A 26941-nucleotide genomic window follows, 5' to 3' on the forward strand; every position below is an offset into this window, starting at 1 on the left:
GAGCAGACAATGTGGTGCTGTTGAACATTATCCGGCTGTTCATCCTTACTACTGGCTGAGGAGGTTGCAATGAGCTTTCATGTAAACGCAGCTTATGGTTAAAACACCAAAACTTTTGCTGCGTCACTCCACCAACTGTGGAGCATGTGTCGACAGGATGGAAAGCTGACGCTGAGCAGATGACGTGGCACGGATAACCTTATCTTGAGGGGCATTCAGCCTTCCTATTGGCTAAGAAGTGCTGCAGCTTCCACATTGCTACAAGGAACTGCTAAGATAGAGTATAGTCTGGTGTACATCGGAAGCACCCAGTGAAGATTTCCAAATATGTGGCATGGTGGAACAATCCTTTCATATTTTTCTACTCTTTGTGACGTCATCTTTCAACACCCAAATGACGGCAGGCACTTTGCCAAGAACAAGTTACACCAATAGCTACTAGTGCACAAACTTGCGAAGCAGTTGCACTTTGAGAAGCCAAGTGATTTCTCGTAAGAATCAGTTTTCAAAGGAAAATCATAGAGGAATCGGATGTTTTCACTGCTCATATTAGTGGTGAAAGCTCAGATGTGATTCTAGGGATGAAAGGATGAAATGGATGAACATAGGATGAAATGCATTCAGGAAAAGGTTGTTGACATTGTGAAACCGAGGTATTGCAATGTGACAAAGTGGAAGTTGACACAATTTTTATTCAAACGAGTCCGCAATGACTCACCCGTCTCGACTTTCCAAGGATCCTCCGTCTCCCAGTGAACAGGAAGGTCTCGTGATGCCAACAGTTTGTGGTACCCCTTGAGGATGAACACCAGCTCAGCTGTCTCGTGGTCATCAAGTCCAAACTTGAGATTCTGTTCAACAGAAAAAGGAATTATTTAGAAGTGGAACTTGTACCATCTTTGTGGAGAGGTGCAGGGCAATGAAGAAGAGTGAACAGCTCAACTGCTGCCAGCACATGTAAAAGCATGGAAACAATCAATCAAACAATCAAACAAGCAATAAAAAAAAAGGTGAGTCTTCTTGAGATGGCTATAGAAAGAGAGGCAGAGCTGCCTTGACTTCTGCTGAGTCCCATAAAAATACCACTTGCTTTCTCCTGTGACACATATTGTTATGCTATAATGATGATGAAGAACAAGAAATCATTACTTGAAATAGTGAGTAATGCATCTAACACTTTATTGGGTGAACTCATGCCCAGAATGTAAAAGAACACATGAATGCCAATGAAAGCAGTGAGAGCAGTCGGCGGTCATTGAATCCAATCTCTCAGCTTATGTCAGTCCAGTATATATACATTCATCACCGTACACTCCAGAGCGACTGCTAGTCCTCATGCAGATTCAAGAATGTACAATGTTCGTGTCATACATGCAGTCTGATTGAACATCTTTCTCATCATAGAATTCATGACAACTTTTATAAAGCTTCTTACACAAAAATGCATCATGCACAAGAGATATATCCTGATAACAGTGATAGTGCAGCAAAGCAGTCATTAGCAAAAAGTAAAACAATGACAGGTGGCAATAAAGATGCAATTCTCATCTGGTGCATATCATAAACACACAAATTTTTCTCAACAAACAATGATGTAAAAGCACTGACCTCTTTGTCTGGGTCTTTGATGTTGATCTCAATATTGCAGACAAGGTCATCATCCCTCGTGACTGTGACAGAGGACACCTCTTCTATTTGAGCCAACGTTACAGGTTGCTAAAGAAGGAAATCGGCAGGTGAGATTCTTTCGGTGTTTCTTGAGCACTCGGAAGAAAAGAAAGTTCTCAACACTTACAATAGGCACTGTTCCGCGTGCATTGTTGATCTGGCTGATTCCAAACTTTGGGCTTATCATTATCCCCGTCTCCGTGTTTGAGTCCTGTACAGCATGAAACAAGCACCGGTCAATCACCGAGTATGAGCAAGGTATGTTAACAAAATTTATGCCTAAACGCTTTTATTTTTAAAATTTGGACTGGTACATGTTTTCTTGAAGCTAAGTATCGTGTTAGATGATGCCATACTTAGCTGCAAGCAAGTCAGTACCACTCCCTTAAACAAAAGAAAACAAAAATTAGGAAGATAACAAAAAGGAAGGCAGCAATATAAATGGATACAAAGTGGGCTCAATTTGAAGAAACTTAGCAGGAACGTAATGTATACAGGGTATTCCAGCTAGCATGCACCGGGTTAAAAAGAAAAGAAAAGCTTTCAATATGAATGAAATCAACTGTATTTTAACAGCCACCTAAAGAAGCCTTCAGTATTTTTTCGTGTTCAGGTTATTTGAATAATATCTAGTAATTAAGTATCTCTATGATGATCAAATGTACAGCCAAAATAACAATACAAGGTTTTGATAGCAGATTTGAAAGCCTTCATTTCAGTTCTGTGCAATGTGGTATCTTCAGTGTACCACTTTTTTCCCATTTACGAGAAAGCCAGCAAAAATAGAACAAAGCCGACGCAGGCTGCTGCTTGCATCACACAGCAGCACTACTCTCGAAAATGCTTTGCACTTATTAAATATAATTTCAATAAATAAGATTTTAAGAATGCCCTTTGTTTACTATATAATTTCAATAACTATAAGTGAGTTTCGTTCTGTTTCCTTCATGCATGGCTTATGCATAGACATGAAGGAATTTGTTCAGAGGTCTACGAAAGTATTCATTAGAAACAGTCGTCACCACTGCCCAGAAAGTACACTATACCTTGGTGCTGGTGGCAAACACCTTGGCGCCATAGCTGGAAAGCTCGCTGATGACCTTGAGGTAGTGCAGTTTGGCCTGCAGGGGTGTGAGCTGCTTCTGTCCAGGGGCACAAAGCGCCGCCTGGTTCTGCTTGAGGAAGTGACTCAGCAGCTTGCGCAGCTCTTTTCGCTTCATTGTCTCTAGCAGCGAGCCAGGCACAAACCGCTTGAGTCCACTCTCCCGCCTGCACACACACAAAAAAAAGTGAGCTTGCAATGTGAGACCACTGTACAGAGACTCAACACACATGCTCTCCGCTCTGCCACTCTATGTGGCCATCGTACATGGTCATTCATGGTTCTACAGTCCCACATGGTGTGAAAGTGTCTACAACTGTCACTGTCAATTTTATGCACAAGTAGATTTTTGGCACTGACAAGAAGCAAGCAATAGCAATGCCAGTTAGTGTTTCTAACAATCGGCCATGCTCTTATTGCACATCTTTAGGCAAGGGTAGTCTGTCATGCATGTACCCCAAACCGAGAAATCTTTTTGAACACGAAATCTGCAAAAAAAAAAAAAAAAAAAAAAATCGATTGTTTCATTAACTTTCAATGTTTAGTGGATACTTCATATGACTACAACATTTCGGAGCTCCATTTCAGGCTGAATGGTGAAGTTGCAAGGAAATTTAACTTTTTAGCGACTTCTGTACTCTGAATATTTTTGTGGTTGGCTGTACATTTATTGACCTTTGAACTGAATGACCACTTTGCAGCACCTAATGGCATTTTTCGGTCCTGTGACTCGGGTAGTGCGGAATTCAGTAACAAGATGGAAATGGCTCCATTGTCAGTATGTTTGAGGATCATGAGGTGCTGACAAATGATTTTAGGAGCAAGTTTGGGCAGACAACAGATCAAATCAAATCAAACTTTATTACAAGAAGCCACTACACGTGCTTAAGCATGCAGACAACAGGTCACAATACTATCTGTGTTGCATTAATTATGTCACGCAGAATAAGATGGCGGCAGAAGAATAAAGAGGAGGAGCTGCTTACTCGACTGACTTGATGGTGACCTTGCCCTGGATGCCACTGCTGAGCGCGTGCAGATGGATGTGCAAGGCGGCTAGCTTGAGGGCCACATCGTACTTGAGTTCGGGAGCAAACCTCTCCTGAACCATGTCATTGCAGCACTGCCACGTGAAGAGAGAGGGTATAAAAACCATAATGTTTTAATCTACAGACCATGTTCTAGCAACATACCACTACAATTATACTGTCTTCGCTAGAGAGTGTTAGCTTGTCCGTATACGTAATTGCAATTCACGGAATGCTGGGTTAATGCGGGCATAAGCGTGAGCAGCTGGGTTGGTGGCACCATCTTGTGGCAGAGTGTTTAACCAGAGAGGACACAGAGCTATTGTTGCAGTAACTAATCATATTCTACTTATCTGCTGGTGTAAAGTGTCAGCAGTGATGCAATTAACATGCGGTCCCTCTTGTGTCTTACTGTACTAATGATGCACTATGTCACCTATCATAGCCTGGTACTTTCAACTCTGGCTCGCTATTTCAGTGTGCTTTCACAATGTCAAAAAATAATTTTGTTTTTAAAGGCTTCACAGACAAACAACGAAGTAAGCAGCCTCTTGGACTAACCTAGAAAGAGCAGGCTAATTGAATGAACCACGTTTCTGCATTTCTATTTACTATGTCGCAGTAAATGTATCAGACTGACATCATTAATATGTCCTGGTCAAACATAAAACGTTTATCAATTTGAAACATTATGAACTTCTGTTGATTTTCTTTGGAACTAGAACCAGGGATCAACTGCTGTTTTCTTTCAATCAGAACAGAGGCTGGCTTTTAAACAGTCATTTTTAACAAGATGGCATGGGTGCAGTGGCGCACCGACCGGGGGGGATTCGGGGGTTGTAACCCCCCCCTGATGCCGACTTAACCGCCCCTTTTGTTTAACCCCTTTTTTTCCTTATGCATTTGAGTGCTGCAACTAAGATGTAAGACGCACAATCATCTGCACACTCGCAAAAAGCAAATTTTTTTTGACAATTTCTCACGAAGAAATCGAAATTAGTGCTGTTTAGATGGTATTGGCAAACTGTCAACTGGAGCACGTGAGATCATCTCATGATATGCAGAGAGTGAGCAAAGAAGCAATACCATGTTCAATATATTCCAGCTTGATTAAATGGTATCTTAAGCATGGCACTAGAGCCAGCCACCTGCTAGACATGAATACACGCACAATTTTAAGGACTGGCATGATAAAGAAGTGGGAGCCAGCTGAGAAACATGTGTAATGGCAAGTGCGAGAACAGAACAGACTGGCAGCATCACAAGACACTATACTCACCTGCATGAAGAGGTACTCAAAGGCAACAGGGTCCTTTTGCAGCAGGTCGTAAGCATCAAGCGGCACAAAGGCAACTCGAAACAAGCACCGCAAGTGGTGAGCACCAGGCCGTGCTGCAATCTGCATAACAAAGAGAAAATTAAGATATAGGGATGACTTTTTTTCATGGGAGTGTTTCAGGAAAAAAAACAAAAAGACAAAAAAAAAAAACATGCAGCAAAATTTCGTTGATATGCTTTTACATAACTGCAAGGAAATAATGCAGGGACCCAGAAAATGTAAATTCCAAGAAGTGAATAAAGGCAGCGTAGTTATAACCTGATAAAAACTTCAAAGCATTACCTTGAATGCATGAAAGGCTTTGCATTGATATTAATGGACATGTGTCCATTCCAGAGGTTGTGAACAAGTGTGCTCATACTGAACATACCTACCTCAAAGGTGGCTATAATGGTCACACACATATGGCAAACCCGAAAACATTGATCTTGACATTTTAGTGGTCATTCTCCAAGAAATAATTAAATAATAACAATAATAAAAGACTCTTTGCATAGCCAGGGTCTTGACCCTGGCAGCACAATGCCTTATGAGGGTTTATTGGCCAGTTGCTTGCTCCCAAGTTCACATAATACATGACCGTCTGCAGTTTATAGGATGTTCCACATCCACTGCCAAGGCCATGAGTTGTTATGATTACCGTTCGCAGGGCCAGGTTTACTAGACATACACAAACACCCAACAAAGTGGATGGGAAGACGGCTGCTGCCATAGCTCGACAGTAGACAATCGCACATGAATGCGGAGGTTGTGGATTCGGCCAGCAGCAAGTTGTCTTTTCTTCCACTTTATTTTCCCTTTTCATTATTATTTATAATCGTCATCATCATCATCATAATTAGCCAATTTATGGCCACTGCAGTATAGAGGCCTCTCCTAACGATCTCCACTTACCCATGTCTTGCTCCAGCTGGCCCCCATCTTATGTCTGCAAATTTCTTAATTTCATCACACCACCCAATCCTCTGTTGTCCTCAACTGCTATTCCCTTCCCTCGACACCCATTCTGTTACTCTAATAGACCACTGGTTATCCGCCCTATGCATTACATGCCTTGTCCAGCTCCATTTTTTTCCTCTTACCCTCTTAATGTCAACTAGAATATTGGCTCCTTTTGCTCTCTAATCCACACGACTGTCTTCCTGTCTTATAGTTCCACCTAACATTTTTCATTCCACTGCTCGTTGCACTGTCTAGTGCAACCAAATAATAACAGGAACATCGGTATTGATTGTTACTTATACATGTAAATTAAATAATAGAGTTCATTTTTTCTGTGCTTTCCTTGGCTTCATTGTCTCTTGGCTTCATGTGGTTATTTCTAGTATATTATGGTACACAAGCATAGCGGACGCCTACCTTTGCCAGAGAGTCCTTTGGATCGAGGAGAGTGAGCTTGTTCCGACGAACTGACTTGATGTGTTCCACTACAAGGCCGAAATGCTCCATGGCTTTCACAGAGAGTTTCTCTTGGAGAGAGTTGAGGACGTCCTGAAAAATAGAAATAAAGTTAACCTCTCTGAGCTCAAACTGCAGTCTGTCGACTGACCTGTGGGCATACCGGACAGAGTGCTCAACACTCTTAAAAGAAAGGAATGTCCTTACTTGCCACAACGCTATCCATAAGGAGCAGACATGCTTATTCAGTACTCTTTATTATGTTAACATTTCGGTAACAACTGGAGCTTGTCTTGAGAAGCATCAAGCTTCAACGAAAACAGCAACCTAACAAACAGTTTTCAAGATTCATGTCTCCACCTTGATAGTGTGTATGCTACTGGAAAAAAAGAAAGGAGAGGATCCTTGGTGCCTAAGAATTCTTCAATACAAATCAATTTGACACAATATTCAGTGCATGCGGATCGGTGAGCTTCAGTTTTAAGACTTTTGTTGTTGAGAGCTCTAATGAAAATGTGGTGAAAGTGGAGTTCATGGTGGAGAAAGGTGTCATGAATGCCACTGTATATGCTGAAATTAAGTTTACTCATTGTTGAGACAGCTGGTTTATACTGCACGATGAAGGTTGCTGAGCATGATTTTTGAAGGATAGAGGTAGGAATGAGTAAGCAAGACAATGCTTCCTACTGGTCCACATTATTTCCTAATTACTGGGCATTGTTGCGTCGTACCTTTCTATGGCAATGGAACATAGTGCTACAAAGTTTGTACCACTCCAAGCTTGTACTGAAGGTAGAAATTAAACTTGAAACAAGATCTGTCATCGTAAACCTGCTGAAATCTGACACACAGTGTCACAAATTCATAAAGCGTGGAAATGCATGGAAGGCTATCTTACCTGCACAGTAGTTGAGCTGTCGTACTTGAAAGACTTGGTTTGACCATTTTCAAGAAACACTTTCATAACATTGGGCAGAAAGGGAACGCAGGACTCGAACGTAGATGGCTGTGAGGAGGAGAAAAGTGAGAAACCAGAGGTGTGAGTTAATTACATTGCATGTTTGACACTGGCAAAAGAATAACCACTTATATAATAAACACTCAAGTTTGCAGGAAAATATAGGTATCTATATCTATGAGGGCTGAAGGAGGATCAATGATTAGCCTACTTATCCTATGTGATGATATTAACATGAATGGCAGCTCATAAGATTGTGATAAGAATGGGAATCCAAAACACCAATGTGGGTGACCTGACTGAGGTTGTTTAACGAGCTAAAACCAAAATCAGCTCGCTTCCATGACGTGGGCAGAGCAGTGAGCTGAAATAGCAATATGCAACAATATTGGCTGCTAAGGCTACTGCGCTATACTTAGCATGTTGCACCTAAATGGTTTACTTACTGTTTTCTGTTAAATATCACAGTTTAATGGCACATGGCATGACTACACTCTTTTTTGTATGGTGTTTTGTGAACTGCCCCCCTTTCAAGATGATTGGTTACCAACTAGCCCAACTGTCAACATTACTGTACCTGCAGAGATATCTAAGAATCAGTCAAATTACATGTAATTGGAGTAATGCCCATAAACAGATGTATGCTTAATGTGCCTTTAACAGAGAAAAACACATTAAATTTGTGACATGCTTGCTTTTCGGCAAGTTTTCAGTTCATTGATGAAGAAGTTTATTGATGAGAAGTTCCACTCAAGAAGTTCAAAAGGTTTCATATCTTCTATCACAAATAGTGTTTGCCTGAGCTGGTTGGTTGTCCATACGTTCTGCTAGAAACCATTTGTGCTTTGTTCTATCACAAATCACGAAGTCATATCGGGACCTACAGTGGAAATACAAGTAACCAATTTCTACATCACTCTAAAAGAGAAAACAATCTCATCACAGCATGCATCGCAGCATCAGTGTACTCTAAAACTCATGTCATCTTTTATTTTCTTCTTTTGCAGTAAGCTGCAGGTAAACCGCTGCAAGCTGCTGTTTGCAATGCACAGGAACGAGGTATCATCAGCTGACATATTGCCTATTACCTCAAATGCCTAGCAGAAGTATTGTACTGGGAATGCTGAATGCTGTGAACTTCTTGTAGCATTGTACTTGAAATAAATATTATTATATTGTTACTATTTCGAGGGCTGTGTTCTCAAGAATGCTCTCAGCAACATCACTCTCAGAGCATGCTGAATAGATTAACTAGATGAAATAAATGCAAGAAAATAAACTTAATTACCAGGGGGCAAGCTTCTTATGAGTGAGACTCAGGTCACAAAGCACTTTAACCTCATTAACGTGAATGGTGGAAACAATGCAATGCCAACAAACAGATCACTGCAGCAAAGCAATGTAGTGGCTGGTGTCACATGAAAATGACAGTGCTGCCAAGATTGATCAGGAAAGAATAAGCGAGTGTGAGGGGAACAGAGTACATATATCGCTATATTTGTTGTAAGATGGTAAAACACATTCCACCTCCCGCCTACACACACAAACACCGATGTTGCAATGAATAATAGTTGAATATCCAAGAGTGCGGTACAATTACAATGTGAGAAGTGAATTCGACAAGCTTGTGCTCTTATAAAAAAGAGTGCTTCAGAGCTTAAAAACTTCATCTGCCCATTTCACTTTGTCTTTCCTTTTACTTTGTTTACCCTATGGACGTTCTTGCATTGTTTATTTCTGTACAGCGCAGAGCAATAAAGAGGTAAATGCATGCCAGTCAGCTTGTTTACCCACCAGTAAAAAAAAAAAAAAAAAAAAAAAAACTGGCTGTGCATAGGTTTAGAACAACCCACATTGTTCTTGGTTTCAAGAATAAGGACACTATTCCTAACAATGCTTCACTGCAAAAACTGCACATGCAATGCTCTCACTCCTGAACATTAAAAGAATGAACAACTTACACAATAAAGAGGTGAACCATTGATGACAACACCTTCCGCAAAACGAACCCTCGATGGATTTGTCTTTAACTTTGCTTTCTTTGCGGCAGTTAGGAGGGCTGACTTCCGTGTTGTCTGCGGAAAAACAAAACAAAAAAGAACACAGCATGAGCACTGTGAGACTACTTACACAGGAAGTGCAAGTCACAAGCAAAATTATATTGGTGAGAACACTATGGTTGCTTCCTCTGAAGCTTGGTGGATGCCTTGAAACTATATTAAGCATACCCTACTGGCACGGCTTTCTTAATAACCTTGTGGAAAGGTTCCTTACACAAGTATCCTCACCACAGGTCCTGGGAGATAATGCAGGTTGTAAATATTTGACAAGCCAGTCCAAGCATTACAATGGACTTTCCTTCTAAATAAACTTTGTTAAGATAATTCTCCAATTTGGGAGCTTAGTACCATAATGTTTAGTCCCATACAGATTCCAACGGACTTCATTTATGACAAGATGAACACATTTGCTATGCCATTTCATGTTTAAGTCTTCTTTTTAATTGCAATTAAAACAAATACAGAAGACTTCAGCACCTTATGGAAGCAACAGTTACTCATTTTCACTTAGAAATTACGATAGAGAAGAAAAACAATCCAGTGCTGCACAAATGCAAGAACTTTCATTGAAAGGCATGGCACCTATAACGAATCCTACTGCATTTGATTACACTAGGGCACATTATTCCATAAAATGCAATAAACTGGAACAAGATTATCTGCTTTGATACATTGGATAATAAGTTATGAGTCAAGCAAGAATGATATGTTGATGATAGTAAGCAGAAGCATTTGTTTTCTTCAATATCGAAAGTAGAGAACAAAAAGCACACTTACATTGTTCACATGAGGTTGACAGACGACCAGCTTGACAGAGAGCTTGCATGATCTGAACAGTAAAAAAAGAAATAACTCAATGAATGCTTAATCTGAAAACTAACCAAAACACTGAATTTGCATGAATATAAGCACAGACGTGGGTGTAAAAGCTGGATGTTTTTGCATGTCATGTGTGATCTGCTGCAGTGCCAAGCGCTCCCACGGGACCACCCACGCATACATCGTGGGCGTGTATTGCGGCAACAGAGTCAAGCGCACATTATGCTAAAGCGTTCTTACAGTGGTCTAGGCCTTCTGACTAAGCATCCTACACAAACTCCCACTTCTACCTTCGCAACTGCTCAGAAGCACTCTATTCCAAGCCAACTCATGCGCGTCTACGTTTTCCGTGCGACACCGCAAAGCTGGCTTTTCTGCATCGCTAAGATGTCTGGTGGTTGAGCGTGCTGCATGAAATGGGGAGGGGGAGGGGAGGGGAGGGAGCGTGGTTCCGATTATAGCGCGAAGTACTTTAGCTTGCTAATGTTGCTATTTGTGCTTGTTGGAGCGCTATTAGAGCACAAAACGTAGTGCGTCGCAGATAATAAAAAAAAAGTCCAAGTCTCGCCCGAAAGGCAAATACTGGATAGCCATAGCAAAGTATTAAACGACTACACGAAGTAAGGTTCGTAGATTTATCGACGGTATAAATTGCAGTAAACATTCGTTTATTGATTAAATTAACACGCATAGTGTCACGCGTGCATAAGCAAACATGTACAGATCTCGCTCGATGACCACGAACACTCGCGCGATGTCACAACGCTGGCGTGAAGAAGAGCGCCGAAGCGTTCGCTGCCTCTCGCTTCGCGGAGTCTCGGAAACTTGAGATTACGCGACCTCCAATACTAGACGCGCGGGAACGCAGTGCGGGGGAACACAGAGCGCATGAACCCACTAACCATCTCGGCTCGGACTTCAACTTTGCACCCGCCGCAGAATACCTGCAAGATACGGCACGTGGGCCGCTTATGCACGCGGCTGCGCGGACAGCCATGCGCAGCCACGGCCGGGCTAGAGGAGGATACGCGCGCTTGATCACGTGACCTGCAGCACTGGGTGCCTGGGAAAATGAATTGCACGCCCGGGAGGACTGCGCGCATCAAGCCACTATCCTTCTAGGCTCACCCTCGCATGCTTTCCATCGCACCCACAGCGTGCAAGGCGCAATCTTCTCGCACCCGGACTTTATACGCAACATCACGGCGACGACGACGGCGAAAATTTACCTGGAGTGTCCATGTAATTGATCGCAATAAAACGAAGAAACAGAAAGTAACGCCATGCGTATTTACAAGAAGGTTACTCTTGTTGCCTATTAGACAGATGATTGGTCCTTTTGTGAGCATCTTTGTGACCTAAGCATTTTACTGTATCGTGAATGTTTACAATGCAAACAAAGGAAAACTATATCCCCTGTCCACACCATGCCTTGGCTACGATGTGCGTACAAAAATCACGCTTGCTAACAGTGGACATTTCTGTGATAAGGTCAAGTCAAAGAATGAATTTGATTTTTTTTCCTTGCCGGAATAAAGAGAGAGAGAGAGAGCTTCGTGACTTCGGCTTCAACTCATTGATTCGGAGTGTTAATACAGAGGAGGAATTAATGAGAAACAAACAAAGATGCACTGTACGTGTTGTGTCCTTCCTTGTTGCCCTACCTGAAGCTTCAACATTAATACAAACATGCATTTCCAGCAAACCATTCTATATCTGGCTGGCACTCACTTGACCAACTCAATCACGTGCTCCCGGGGCGCGTTCTTGACATCTTCGCCATTGATGCCGAGAATCTGGTCCCCAGGCTGGAGTTTGTGTTCGCTAGGACCACCTTCAGTATAAGACAGGGAAAGCTGTGTCGGTCAAAATTGCACACTACAAAGAAACACGATTTATTCTAATCACCAAAGCCATATTCCAGATGAATTTGTGCAGAAGAAATAGCAAGTTATCGCATTTGAAAACTTAAGACTTTCCAAAGGCTGCAAGGAAAAAGCAGGCAAAACATTCTTCCGTTACCCTTGCCAAAACAAAGCATCTACAGAACGTACAAATGTTCCATGCGAACTACTGAATGAACGCATGCAAATTCTTATTATGATCGCCCAATCACAACCTTATTAAATACTGATAGTGAGGAGAGGTCACAGTATATGCAGGTCAAAGCTCGTTAGGAGATCATATGTGGTGCTCTATATTACTCGCAATGACGGCTGCTGCCGCTGCTCTAACCTCACCAATAACTCAATAGAGAGTTTTAGAATAGGGGCCCCAAACGTTTTGGGGCCCCAAAGAAATAGCGTCGACACCACTGCGCATGCGCGAGACGCTAACTGCGTTTGGGTTTTGCGTTGGGCACGCTATTTCGCCGATTTAGCGAGAGCCCCAAAAGCAGCCCCAAAAGTTTTGCGTAAACAAACATGGCGGCACCCATCGAAGCGGCGGCTCTCCGAGTACCAAACTCGGCTTGATTCGTGGTAACGTGTGAAGTTAGTAAGCTAGGAGAAGTGACTGCGGTTATCGCTTTCTCTCAACTAACGTGTGTAATGAAGATTGATTCATTAGACGCCGCTGATTCTGAATTCGATTGTCGATTTCATGGCTCGTAGGCCTAACGTGGATTAGCTTGGCTGGTGAAGGCACGTCAAGTTGGTTACTCAAAATTAGGCGCAATAAATCGCTTGCTGCTAATAGAATAACACCTTAATTGCAATAAAACGCAAAACCACGAAAGTCAAAATTACTCTTCCTATCATAAAATGGTATAGTTTATTTTAATATTTATAATAGCTTTTCTTTGACACCGTAGTGGCGCTGCAAGCGCAAGACGGTATTCGCAAACGCAAAGCCCTATTCTAAAACTCATCGCTCTTGCATGCCCCAACGCTAACACCCGCAAAGCTCTTTGGGGCCCCAAACTTTTGGGGCCCCTATTCTAAAACTCTCTATTCTCCCAATACAAAGGGGTCACCAGCGAACAAAAATCATACGTCTCTTAAATCACCATTTCTATGTAAAACGATATCAAAAGTATAGACTTGTACGAAGTTTCATACACCCTTCTAGCTACCCTTTCTTATTTTCACTAAGGCATGGTTAGTGACAATGAAAATTCTTATTACACAATTGGCTACTCTTGAGCTGAGACGAATATATTCGCGTGTAGTGCGTTTTTGCGCGTATAAGCCGCACCTCCAAATGCAACCACTAGAAAAATAAATATAAACGCGCATGCATCCTGAGCAAATAGCCGCATACAACAAAGTTGAGATGTTGTGAAGATGCAAAGGACGTGCGCTCTCGCTCTGCGGGAGAGAGCTCCATTGGCAAGAGAGGAGGATGCAACGGCGATGGAGAGAACAAGCCCCCTATGCTACCGATGTCCTGGTTAACGGCTATGTTTTTTGCGGAAATGAAACAACAAGTGCTACCTAAATACCTTCACTGTAACAAATACGTGCAATCAAGCGCACCATTCCTTTAATAAAGCGAATAACTTCCTAAAAGCGTTCCGCTAGTCGCTTACAATGACGATAATCATCGAAAGATTCAGCACAATTTTTTTTTTACTTCAGCCGTGGAATAAATTTCAGTTGTTTTTATTGAGCAAGACTCTATAAGAGTTCGTGGATGGAGATTCCCTTTTCTAGCACCTTTAGCAAGCTACCACTCTTTAATTAAATTTGCTGAGTTTCTGGCGCGGAACTGTACGCGCGGAAATATGGTAGCCCACATAAAGGCCTTAAAGACGCATAAACTTGGTAACGAATTATTGCGTTTCGGGAAGGATCGCCCACAACACTTAATTTGGCGTGCGCGGTACAGGAAACAAATAGTAAAAGTACAGTGATCGTTCATACCTTCCGTCACGAAGCGTACAATGACTGGCTTCTCACTGCCGGCCACAAAGCCAAAGCCCAGCTGTGGGTCCCGGAAGAGCTCCACTTCTCTAGGAGACGGGGGCGGCTCTTCCTCGTAGTCCTTACGAGGATCCTCATAGGTGGTCGTTTTGCTCACGTGACTGTCAGAAATGATGAATTATTTACTGAGGTTTCTACAACACTTTGGCCAAGCTCGACCATCGTAAATTCATATGTACCTAATATGTTTTTAGAATGTGCAAGAAAAAAATATTTCGGCAACATGACGGTTATTTTGCCAAACAGGTTTCTAATAGAACTGTACTTGATGATGCGAGAGCTGCCCCGATCTCCAGCAGGAAAACAGCAGCGGCAATGTTGACATGAATAAGCGAATTAAATCCACACATTGAAAAATCGTTTCATGCACGGCGCCTCCGTATGAAGACGCAACCTACTTTTGAATGTTCCGACTAGTGATAGCAAAAATATATATCTGGAACACGACTCTGAATGTAAACGTAACCCTCTACTAGCAAAAAAAAAAAAAAAAAAAGAATCAGTCACTTCAGTACAGAGAACAATGCAAAACAAATTAACATAATTTAAGAGGTGCACTACCAGGATTGACAAGCAGTTCCACATGTTGCACTGTGTCACTGCTGCTAATTCATATTATTTATTGCATCACAACGTCTTTAACTGAAAAGTAACCAGCGCATCTACTTGTAACAAATATTTCAGTTTTCTTTTTCGTGATACAACGCATCACCTATAAAATGTGATGCGTTCCATAATAAGCAAATTTTGTAGTTATGAAGACTGGTCCGAAGTCGGTTCATGCTATATACAGGTGCCAAATTTCCTTCCTGCAAAGGTTGGCGCCATATTTCCAGCAAAAGAATGTATCAATTTGGACGCCTCAAGATCATAGTTCGTGACCGAAGGAGACATGGCAGCAGTGCGACGAGAAGGTTGGCCTTCAATGAGAAAACATGGCGCAGAAAAGAAAGAACACAGAAGTACACACGGCACGGGATGAAGTAACGAACTGGAAGTTCTTGAGTTTCTTGTTTAGCCTGTGACCTGCGTAATCCTGCAGCGCCGTGTCTTGTGCTATTTGAAGTGTGTTCCCATAGGGATGACTGTGTTCCACCAATCAATGATTATTTGATCATTTGGTAAAAAAAAAAAACCTACCTCTAGCATTTTTAAAGAAAAAAAATCTAGAGCACACAGCAATCATGAACCTTTCAGAGCTCATACTATTTATACCAGATGTATTATAATTATCTTCACTTTAAGGACAAATAGATTCAAACGTAGATGATGGTGGATTCCTTTATGACAGCCTTGAAATTCTGTAAGCGGTAGTTAGGTAGCTTGGCACATTTTATTCTGCTGACCATACGCATAAATGTACAGCCTCCCGCATTTTTAACTATATCGCGCGAACGTCCATCACGCGTCATTTTAGCGCCCTTATGCGGCGATAATCAGCGAGACCGGCAGAAGTATTCTCAAGTGCACAAAGCACTCTCCTGTGCAAGAGTCGTCTAATGCGATCTTCCCTTCAGGACGACGTACGACCATACGCGCGACATAGTTAAAAATGCGGGAGGCTGTACATGACGAAACGATGGACTGTTTCTTCACTGCATAGCTTATCAGCAGAGTGGGTAAGCAATGCCACTGCAGTGATAGTTATGATGGACACGCTTTGTGCATTACGAAGAGCGACTACACCAGTGCCAAATAAAAACTCGGGGAAATCACTGCATGTCGGAGTTTCATTTGTCAACATAAATGGGAATGACAATTTATGCACATGCATCCTGTACCGCATAAATTATACATCTTGCGCTAGAATCGAGACTGACTCTACATGGAAGCCAAAATTTGCTACCATCAAATGCTTTTCTTCCCAAGATATAGTTTAGTAAGTAGCTCAATACTCGAGTGACTAATTTAACTGTTTGCAACAATAACGTTGTAAAGGGTAAACAAACTGATAGGTAAACTACTATGGCCTAAGCGGTAGAGCATATTTCCTGATGAGAATAATAATTACGCCCACGTTTTTAGGATAACACTAACTAGCTCTCCTACTATCAGCTTCTACAATTTTTCCAACAACCTACATTTACGGACGATGAGAGACGTTCCCAGAACAGAAGTGGCGAAAAAAAAAAAAGAAAGATAAATCTTCGTGTGGCTCGAGCACGGTGAAACGAACAGAAACTGCTCGATCTCCTTGGCAGGCGCGCAAGTTCTGTTGAAAAGTTCCCAAACAGCAGCTGTACATGTGACGGCCGGAGGTCGATATGACGGCCATAACATAGTTAAGGGGCCGTCCTAATCAGGCTTGGCACTCTCGTTTTGGCATCTTGGCGGCATCGAAAGAGGTGAAGGCGCTTTGTGGCCCCCGGGCGAAAGATGAGCGGCGGAGCCTATTTCCTCGGGCCTCCTCGACTCGATCGGCGCGATTGTCTCGCGCATGTGATGAAAGGGGAGGAGGAAGAGGAGAAGGGGAGGAGTAGGATTTCTTGTTGTTTCGCGCGGCGGATCTTGGAGAGCGACAGGGCAGTGATGGATGTCCAGCGCGAGAGAAAACACTCGCCGACAGACGGGAGGGAGTGGCAAAAGGGGGCGACGCTCGTATAGGATTATGCCACCAACTCGGTGGCCGCGCGGACGCCCGAGTAATGAAAGCAGCGGGGATCGCCGTAATGAGTATCGGCACGAGAAAGCGCGCGAGAGAGAGGGAGAGAGAAACGGTATTAGAAGGCCGTACCGCAGGAACAAGCCGCGACATAGGGCTATTGGGCGAGCAAAGGTCGGTTGACTGAATGACGTGCTGGGATCAACGAAAGTGGGCACGCTATCCCTGCTCTCGACGGGGGGTGGCAAAACAGTGTCCGTAGGGGGAAAGAAGGAGGAGGAGGAGGGAGGGAGAGAGAGTGAGAGTCGGAGAGAAGCGGGGCTTCGAAACGGGCTGGAAACGTGTTAATCAGCGCCTGCCTGCAGTTCGTCTCACTTAACCTCCCCGCGGCTTGGTGTCGAAGATGGACGCGACCGCACCCTTGCACCGGGGCGAACGACTTCGGCCTGCGATAGCGCCATCTATCTGCTTGATAACAAGGCCTGCGAGGCGGCGTGCTGGGACTGTGTGTCATCATTTAGGCATTCAGGAAGGCCGACGTCCCCGCTGAGTCATCTTCTGACAAAAAAAAAAAAAAAAAAAAAAAAAAGCAGGATGGCGTTAAACTCTGCCACATGCACTATCACTCTGAAATGCACGGGATTTCAGCCTTCCCGAGTGAAGTCACAACTCAAAGCATGTCTTGGGGGGTTATGGAAACAGCAAGCGGCTTGGCGTACCGCTAGATTAAGATCACACTGAGTTCTGTGCATGCTCAAAACTAAATACTGCTTTAGCTATTGAACGCAATACCAATAGCATCCTTTAAGTTTAAGTATGCTAACCTGAACCTCGCTCTTACCTAGGAGTCGATCGTTTAGCCTACTAGCCCTTGCAAAAGGTTTTACTGAAGTTCAACAGCATTTTTAAAGAAAGCTTATTGAAGGCTATAAAAAGCTCAACGGAAATTCTTTGGCAATGATCACTGTACTGGATGGCTTGGCGCACATGTCGAAGAAGTGCGTGAGAGTTCTAAGCTGGGCCATAGTTGGTTTACGTTAAACATGGCGTACAGCGCAGACGTCGGGACAAGACAGCGTATCTCTTCCTGTAGCTTGCGCTGTCCGCCATGTTGACCTACACGTGTACAGACACGTGGCGATGTGAGCTTCTCAAACGACGCGGAATTCTAGATGAATACAAATGCCTATGGGACGGCATCGGCTCAGTTGGCACCTGACGCCCTGCGCACACGCCTCGCGCTCTCAATGCGTGCTAGCGGGAAGCGACGAGGCGAATAGGTTCGCCGAGCAGTCCCGAAATTAACGGCTTTGGGGAGAACTGCCCGGCACAGCAGCACTCACTTGATGAAGTACGTCCTGCCGCTCTTGTCGACGGCCGCCTCCCAGCCGTAGGGCAGCCCCGTACACGCCGAGCTCCACGAGTCCACGGGGGGCAGCCACGATGACGTCCGTGTCTCGTGGCTGCAGCGACACAAGACGGTGAGAACAGAGGTTAGTGCACTGTCACGGGGCAATGGCGGCGGCGGTGATGACACTAATTCATTTATCAAGATTCATATATATGCGACCGCCACTACCAACTGTCGTCGTCTGGTGCCGAAAAAAAAATAATAAAAGGATAGGGTTCGTCAAATGTTGCATATTTAGACGCAAGTGCAAGTCAGAGCAGCGCCGAGACCTATTCCCAGGAGAGCGAGGCTGGGGCTCTGTGCATTAGTTTAGACCGTGCTGCTTCTCAACTTGGTAGGCGCACGTGTGGACACAGCGGACATTATGCACCGTAATGAGTGGATTTGAAGCACGAAAGGAAGCCGGGGACGACCAGGTCATACACGAACAAGCGTTTTTTTACTCGTTTCGCTCATTACTCATTTCAAGGTCGCGATACGCGGATGTAGCCGAGAGAAGGGTTCACGAATGAATCCGCCATTTCGCACCCAGCCGGTCGCGAAGTTCGAAACGATGCGCCTATGCGGTATGCCACCGTCTCGTGCTGCAAGTGCTCTTCCAGAATAAATTCAGAATAACTCCACGTGTGACCCAGCTGTTAAACAGTGCGACCGCAACGGGTATATATAGGGGAAATATGAAAAAGAAAAAAAAAAAAACAATTCTGGGGCTCTACGTGCCAGAACGACGATATATGATTAGGAGGCACGCCGTGTAGTGGGAGACTACGGATTAATTATGACCGCCTGGGGTTCTTTAACGTGCACCCAATGCACGGTACACGCGCGGTTTAGCATTTCGCCCCTATCAAAATGCGACAGCCGCGGCCGGGATTCAATCCCGCGACCTCGAGCTTAGTAGCGCAACGCCAAAGCCATTACGCCACCCCGCGGCGGGTAAGAATCATCGATCTACATATCATCTCGTGATAATAGGCACATCGCTTCGTTACCAAGGTAACATGCCTCTGGACTTCGGTGATGTTAAGGGAGGAGGCTGCTAGAAACATCAAGTGAGCGAGAGGAAACGCTCCGTTGTGGGAAGGCCTATACGTAAAGCCTACAAGACGCCAAAGCCAGGTTGATCAAAGGGGAAGAAACCTCACTTTTACTGTTTGCTTTCTTGAGTATTGAAGATGTCCGATAATCGCACATCATTTTTAAATTTGTATGTAACCTCATTATCATAATAAAGAAAAAAGAAAGTGATAAAAACGATAACTTTGCCGCCGATGGGAGCCGAAACTACAGCCCATGAGGCATATACGATGCTCAATTGAGCTATATATGGCGGTGGCTGTTATCCGCCCCACTTTCTCGGGTGCTTAATTATATAGCAGCGCTGGCTAACACTCCAAATGCTAGGTTACGCGTACACGTACATAAGTATACGTATAAGCATACGTATACGTATACAGCTTTATGTGGTGGTTATTCGAGTTCCGAGAAGGAGGACGCGCTTCGGCTCGTCGCTAACGTGGATTCACGCAGCGCCGCATGATTTGGGATAAGTGCTACTTTTCCGGAGTGACTGTGGCCCACAGTACTTACAACGCCATGTCCACCTGGAACGAAAATAACGCATTTACGTTGCGGAAGACCCCACAACAACTTAGTAATCTTAAAGATTGCGCTATATAGTTGCGCCAAAGTTGAGGCAAGTTACGCTGGTCCATGTTATACCACCAAGAACAACATCGCACTCTCGCAGCGCAGCCTACCCTGAATCGCGTTGAATCTTAGTTACAGCGACTGCATCTTAGTACAATCAGGGCGCCATGTTTTCAAACGTTGGCCACTGTTTAGGCGGCGCATACGGTGGCAACACCCATTCTTCAGAGCATGCTGCTGCACTTATGAAGAAGGTGGACGGCGAAGGGATGGGAGCAACAGAAGTTGAAGGGCTGTTCATGCTCTCGCGTACACGGGGTTCTCACGCCGTAACGTGGGATCGCTGCATCTCAAATGGCTGGGCAGGCAACACAGTAGCACACAAAAGCATATGTATACGGCAGGGGCTATACGCCGCACTCCACTACGGCAGTGCCCAAGTCGTTCGACGGTGCGCATGCAAATAACAGCCAACACCTGAGACCCGCCCCAACGAGAACTGCAGCGAAGGTCTCGCATTTCGCGCAGACCGAAACAAATGGAGTCGCCCAGACCGGGAATCGGGCAGCCCACTACATCAGTGGAACAGACCAGTCTGCCGAGCAGAGCAGCGTGCGCGCTGTTACGCACGGATACTTTCCTCGTTGGCTTCCAAGCAACAAGAGACAAAAAAGCCTATCAACAAGAACGAGTGAGGCATGCACCGCAGTATACAAACCTCTTCCAGCGAGAGTTCTCGGGCCCCATTATCCGCGCTGGACAGTTTCGAGTGCCCCCACGCACCTGCTCTCGAAAAACACTAGGAGTAGGCAGAAGTATACATGCCTTCTTCTGGTGCTTGCAAAATGCAAACCACAACATACCCCCTCCCCCTTTCTCTCTCTGTCTCTCACACACACTCACACAGACACGCGTGCGCGAGCATGCACGCACAACAATGGAAATACGCAAACAATCGAAGCGACATTGCCTGCGAATCGCCACCGCAGAATAGCGAAATGCAAGCACGAATGATAAAAGGAAATGGTTTTACATTAGAGAAAATAAAAATGACAATCCTCGTTCCAGTTCGAAGTATACGCCGAAACACGCGCAAAAAGAAAGAGCGAAAGACATATACATATATACATATACATACACACACACAGGGAGAGAGAGAGAGAGAGCAACGTGAAACCCTAACGCATAAATCGCCAAGTGAATGATCTGCAACGGAAAACATTGCGACACACAGCAGACACACCCGTAATCGTATCCGAAAAGTGTTAAGAATGAACGAGGAATGAAGAACACTACCATATAGCGTTTACGCTCAGTGTTTTCAGAAAAAGTTTCAATGGAACAAGGATGGCCCGGTGCCAATACACGAAATGATAAAAAAGATGACGTGATTCACAAGCGTACTTTAACACGTGAAAAAGAAATCCCCCCCCCCCCTCCCCCCTCCCATAGAAGAAGAATCATCCCTTTCATGAAACTTCATGCTTCTTGCGAATTTTCGCCGAGTTCATTTGGTTAAACCGGAGCTCTTCAACACAATGAAAACGCGAGTACTTTCCAACGTTCCCATGCTCTTTATTATTAATATTTTTTTGCTCCGAAATGTGCACTTTAAGGTCGCGAAATCCCCACGCTCGACTAACTCTATAATTTATCACCGCACTAGTTCCGCGTCAGAGCTAGCGAACGCACCAAAGAAGGAAATGAAGAGCTAGCGCCTTCCGGGAACCGCGCATGCAGCGCGTACATGTCTCCATTCAAAGCCTTCCGTTACAGGCACTGCTAATACGAAGTGATTGCCAAACTCCACGCAGCGCGACACATGCGCTTTGGCCCGCCGGCAGCGCTGACGCGCGAACTGTTTCCGTGAATGGCAATGTCTGCTAGTTAGCGCTCACAGGTTTTACTAGTGACGCGGTCGCAGCGACGCCTCATGCCATTTTCTCTGCCTTTCTTCTTTTCCTGCCTTGTTCCGACCTTTCTTTCTTTCTTTCTTTCTTTCTTTCTTTCTTTTGTCGACTAGACATCGAGAAGAAAGGAACATCCACCGCCTCCATGACTCAAGCCCCGAAGCCGCACTCCCGCAAAGGGCACTTTCCGGCTTCGCTTACGAGTTGTGCGGCAGAGCAAACTGCAGCTAAGGAAGATAAAAACCTGACTCAACGGTGTCCGGTGCTATTTCTGTGCTCCTGAGTGAAATAGTCTTAATATGAACTCATGGGGGGAGGGGGGGGGGGCACCCAGGGTCGGTCCAATGGACGGGAGAGAGGGGAGGGCAAGGCCACGAATGATGACGTAGCTGCGACGCTGAAGAGAAGCCACGCGCACAGCCGCTGCGCTGTCCGCAGTTTTGAAAACCAGGACACTTCCTGATTGTCTTACAGAGAATCTCAACCTTCGCGAAAATAGAATTGCGAAGAAATCTCCGCGTTCACAGAACTATTTCAGCTGTAGCCCTTTACAGTTGCGTATACTACAAAACACACTTGTGACACCTCGGGTTTCATTTCAAGAATGCTTACATCGAACTTTTATTTTACATTTCTCCGAAGATTTCGCTAATTAGGAATTTTTTTTAGGTATGCCTGCTCGATTATAAAGGATATCAGAGGAGACCGATTTCAAAAAGCAAGTAGTAGATGCATTATCGGCTCATGTTTCAATATTTTACATTTCTCTGAAGATTTCGCTAATTAAGAATTTTTTTTTTAGGTATGCCTGCTCGCTTATAAAGGATATCAGAGGAGACCGATTTCAAAAAGCAAGTAGTAGATGCATTATCGGCTCATGTTTCAAAGAATGCGCCTTAAGAGGAAGCTTGAGCTCGGGGGGCTCCTATCCTAATAACGGAGAATTCGTTATTCTTGGAAGTCACAATAGCGCTATCTGATAAGTTTGTTGAAATAAAAAAGAAGTTAAACTCTAGTTACTGAAGCAGAATTTTATTTTGGCCTTCAATTTTTAAAAATAAAGGTTGTTGAATATCGCAGAATTTCAAAGACGAAACTATCATGTTTACAACTCCGCATCACAGCAATAAAAAAATAAATAAATAAAAAAACATCACAATTCTTTAAGCAGCGCCTAATAATACATCTAAAGCGGACAAAATGGCTGCATTATTTACCGCTACTGAAATATACCATTAATTATCTAAGTAGGGCTTCTGCAAAACCCTCGTAAAAATTGTAAGATATTCACGTAAGCTGTAAATTAATACATTAAATTGTACGTTTTAGATGCTCTAACCGATGCAGTTTACATAACTGCGATATCTGTTTTTGGTGCAAAGTTACGGATTTATAAACTTCGCGCTTTTAGGTTTTTTAAGGTAACCAACTTTCGCAAAATTTTTTAAAAACAATTCAGGCGTTAAATAAAATTCTGCTTCCTACAGTCCCTAGGGTTAAGATTTTTCTCTCAAATGCAGTAAATCTCATTCTAATTGGTCCGGGAGTTGTTTCATAAAAGCATTTCCGCGTTTTACAGGCATATGAATAGGCTGCATCGATGCTGGATCCGAGCTAAAGCTTCTTCTCAAGACATTATCGCACGCAAGCACGTGATCTGATAACCAAGGGGCAAGAGGGGAAGGCCATGGCAATTCATCGTTTCTATTTTGTTTATGTAATTCATTCAAGTCATGGTCAAAAAAAAAAGGAAGAAGAAGAAGAAGAAGAAGAAGAAGAAGAAGAAGAAGAAGAAGAAGAAGAAGAAGAAGAAACATTCGGCAGAATTCAGAAACCGCTAACTGTCAAAGTATGCCATAACATTCTGATAAGTTTGAGAAATATATATTTTCATATAGTCACAATGACAACAGATAAATCAAACATTCTCAAATCTAGGTGAAGCGAAGCTTTCGTTATGTGGTTATTCAAATGCTACAAAATCATTGATCTTCTGCGCCCATTTTGCAGCAAAGCGATTACTGGGCCTAGCATAGCACGTGAGCGGCCCAGTTTACTATCGCATTATCTCCAGGATCGGACCACGTTTCCTGTTAGATACCTCCAAAACGGGCGAAGTCCATCTATTATGCTATCACATTAAATAAAGTTTAGAAACACGACGTTGTGGAGAGAAGTATGGGCTAGAAGCTGAATCAACAGCTCAACTATAGACCACAAACCCCTAAACGATCGTCATCATCAGCCTATATTTATGTCCACTGCAGGACGAAGGCCTCTCCGTGCGATCTCCAATTACCCGTGTCTTCCGCTAGCTGATTCCAACTTGTGCCTGCAAATTTCCTAACTTCATCACCCCATCTAGTTTTATGCCGTCCTCGACTGCGCTTCCCTTCTCATGGCATCCATTCTGTAGCTCTAATGGTCCACTGGTTATCCATCCTACGCATTACATGGCATTACAAGTAAAGGACCGCACAAAGAGCGATGGAACGAAAAATGTTAGGCCTAACGTTAAGAGAGAGGAAGAGAGCGGTGTGGAACAAAGAGCAAACGGGGATAGCCGATATTCTGGTTGACATTAAGAGGAAAAAATGGAGCTGGGCAGGCCCTAAAAGATAGCTACATACAAATATAACTAGACGGAACGTAAGCAATCTCATAAAGGTCACGTACAAGGGTCCTCAGAAATCAAAACTTTCGCTCGAAGCTAAGTTCGCACCTTCTAGCGTCGTACGCGTTTCGCTACTGTCTGCAGCCACTCTCCAACACAGCGACCAATTTGCGCACCTCGAGTCTGGAACAGCTTCCCAGGAGAAATATAAGGACTGAACACACGAAAAAAGTAGGCAAAGAGAAGGAAATCGCGAAGATGGGACTTCAATCAGCGTCAAAAAAAAAAAAAAAAAAAAGAAAGAACACAAGTCTTATCACCTCCGAGAGGCTCTTTCTTGTCACGCATTCTCATTTATAGGTGCCAGCACCACTTCAGCACCACGTTCTTTCATCCCTGCAGCGTTTGTTAAACGCAGTTTCCGATAAGGTGCTGGACGGCGACGCAGCAAAGTCGCTGACATTTTCCTCGCCTCGTATATGTCAGGATTGTCTGTCGCGACAATCTTAGTCTTGAAAAGCGCGTGAATAAACAGTTACATACAATTAGAAACGAAGAAAGAGATTGAAAAAAAAAAATAGATAGAGCGAAGTTCGCTGTTTTGACAACTAGATGACAGGAGCCTTGTCGCCCTAAGGCCGTAGCGAAAGAGCCTCCCGATCGTAAAGTGTAGGCGGCCTGTTGAAGTTCGGACTCCAGAACGACGGCCGGAGCAGACAAGCTTTCCCCATTTTCTCTGTCTCGACATAAATTGAAACGTGATCAAGTCAGAGTAAAGTCTGTGCGAGGCGCCCTTAGCTGTGTTTACAAGTTCGTCGGCAGTGCGCAACATCGACCTGACTTAGGTTTGGACGCCTGAGTTTCGGAGCAGCAGCAAGTTGAGTATGTCGTCGCACGAAGAGATGACGGCCGGTAGAAGAGAGCAGGACATTGCTTAATGGACATTGAAAAGAAGAAATAAAATGAAAGAAATAAATAAATGAAGACACATTGCAGGCCTGTTTGGCGGGCGTAAGTGCTCGGCTGACCTTAGACGGACAAATAGAGAGCAATAGTAAACTGTATAAGCACATTATTTTTCTAAAATACGGCTCATTCTTCACATAACTTAAGGGAGGCATGATAAGCAAGAAAACACGCCGAAACAAAATACTGGTGGCGGCGTCTCCTTCGGGTTCACGCAACAGCTTTCCGTGACGTGAGCAAGCGTCTACTTCCACCTGGTTAATTGTTCATTGATAAAGAATGATTAAAATGCGCCGTAAGTGAACCCAATACTCAACGTAGGAAGTTTCGGAAACTTTTTTTTTTCAGCAACAATACGGCCCAAATGCAAAAAAAAAAAAAAAAAATTCTTTGAAACTCGTGACGCTGCATCAAAGCACCGCATGCGGTATTCGCAAAATTCATTAAAAAAAGCCCGGTCTTCATTTTATCCTTTAGGCAATCGAAATTAGTTTCCCCCGTCGAAGGATTGAAAACAGTTTCAAAAGAAGACTTCATCAGCCGCCTAGACTAGCTCAGCGTTTCCTTTCAATGTTGAGCGAAGAATTGCATTTTCTCGGCTTCGTGCAGCACATGACCCGTTTCAACTCGGTTGTCCCCTTTCGTTTGTTTCGGTTTACGTGTCGCTTTCTGACACTCCGTGAATTTATAGAAATCGTGTAATACGTAATAAAGGTTAATTGGAGTTCAGTTAGGCGCTTGCGTTTGTCTCACAACCTTGTGCGCGTGTTTACGCTAGCGCACTCCCCCTGTATAGGAGGCTAAACACCAAATACCCAAATACCTTACGAGTTGCTGAACTGTTTAGTGCCCTAAACGGCGCTACATTGTTTTAGGTTCAAAATTATGAACATCGCAGAAAACGGGACAGGTGACACGAACAGGACAACGCATCTGTCCCGTCCGTACCACCTGTCCCGTAGTCGGCGCTGTTCGCCACGTTCTCTAGTGTCCTCATGAAACACCGGATTCTTTCCCCAAGAATGGTCACTGCATGCCCACCGGCAGCGCCATCTGAAGCGCGAGAAATGCAGAAACCTTAACCCTTTGAGGGTCGAATTGTTTTGTTAAAGAAGCGCACATATATACGATCAATGAAGAAAGAAAACTAAGTTGTATAGGAAAAAAAAATGTCACAGTTTCGCCCTAAGGGCGAAGCAATGAATGCGATAGCAACACAGCAATGTCATACGAAGTAAGGTGAGCGGCTTTGGTAGCAATATGAATTGTAGTAAACATGAGCTGATTAAGTAAGCAGGTGTGCTGCGGCGTAAGTAGACCGACATGAAGAGAGACTCGATGACCACGAGAAGGCGCGTGTGAAACGGTGGTGTTGATGAGAAGCGCTTCCCGTGGGCAGCGCGTGCGAAGGGACACACCTGTAGCGCTGGACTGCCGATCCGGGTAGCATTGCATGTGTAGCGTGCGTTGGAAAATGTGGCCCGACTATTACT

The 26941-nt window shown here is 44.0% G+C and overlaps 1 protein-coding gene across 5 annotated transcripts in view; it reads right to left on the reverse strand.

Annotated features, from left to right (window-relative positions):
- Positions 1-26941, reverse strand: part of LOC119449743 (uncharacterized) — a 392329-nt gene that overhangs the window by 14408 nt on the left and 350980 nt on the right. For all 5 annotated transcript variants that reach the window (XM_049665418.1, XM_037712988.2, XM_049665417.1 and 2 more), the window contains 13 exons: positions 18241-18360; positions 14236-14396; positions 12104-12206; positions 10331-10382; positions 9455-9568; positions 7434-7541; positions 6497-6628; positions 5078-5197; positions 3757-3893; positions 2715-2937; positions 1796-1879; positions 1609-1716; positions 719-851 (listed from right to left, as the gene is read on the reverse strand). In XM_049665418.1, the coding sequence (XP_049521375.1) occupies positions 719-851; positions 1609-1716; positions 1796-1879; positions 2715-2937; positions 3757-3893; positions 5078-5197; positions 6497-6628; positions 7434-7541; positions 9455-9568; positions 10331-10382; positions 12104-12206; positions 14236-14396; positions 18241-18360 (1595 nt within the window). The remainder of the gene's footprint in view (positions 1-718; positions 852-1608; positions 1717-1795; positions 1880-2714; positions 2938-3756; positions 3894-5077; positions 5198-6496; positions 6629-7433; positions 7542-9454; positions 9569-10330; positions 10383-12103; positions 12207-14235; positions 14397-18240; positions 18361-26941) is intronic.

The sequence above is a fragment of the Dermacentor silvarum genome, chromosome 4 (assembly GCF_013339745.2).
Source record: "Dermacentor silvarum isolate Dsil-2018 chromosome 4, BIME_Dsil_1.4, whole genome shotgun sequence".
Taxonomy (NCBI): Eukaryota; Metazoa; Arthropoda; class Arachnida; order Ixodida; family Ixodidae; genus Dermacentor; species Dermacentor silvarum.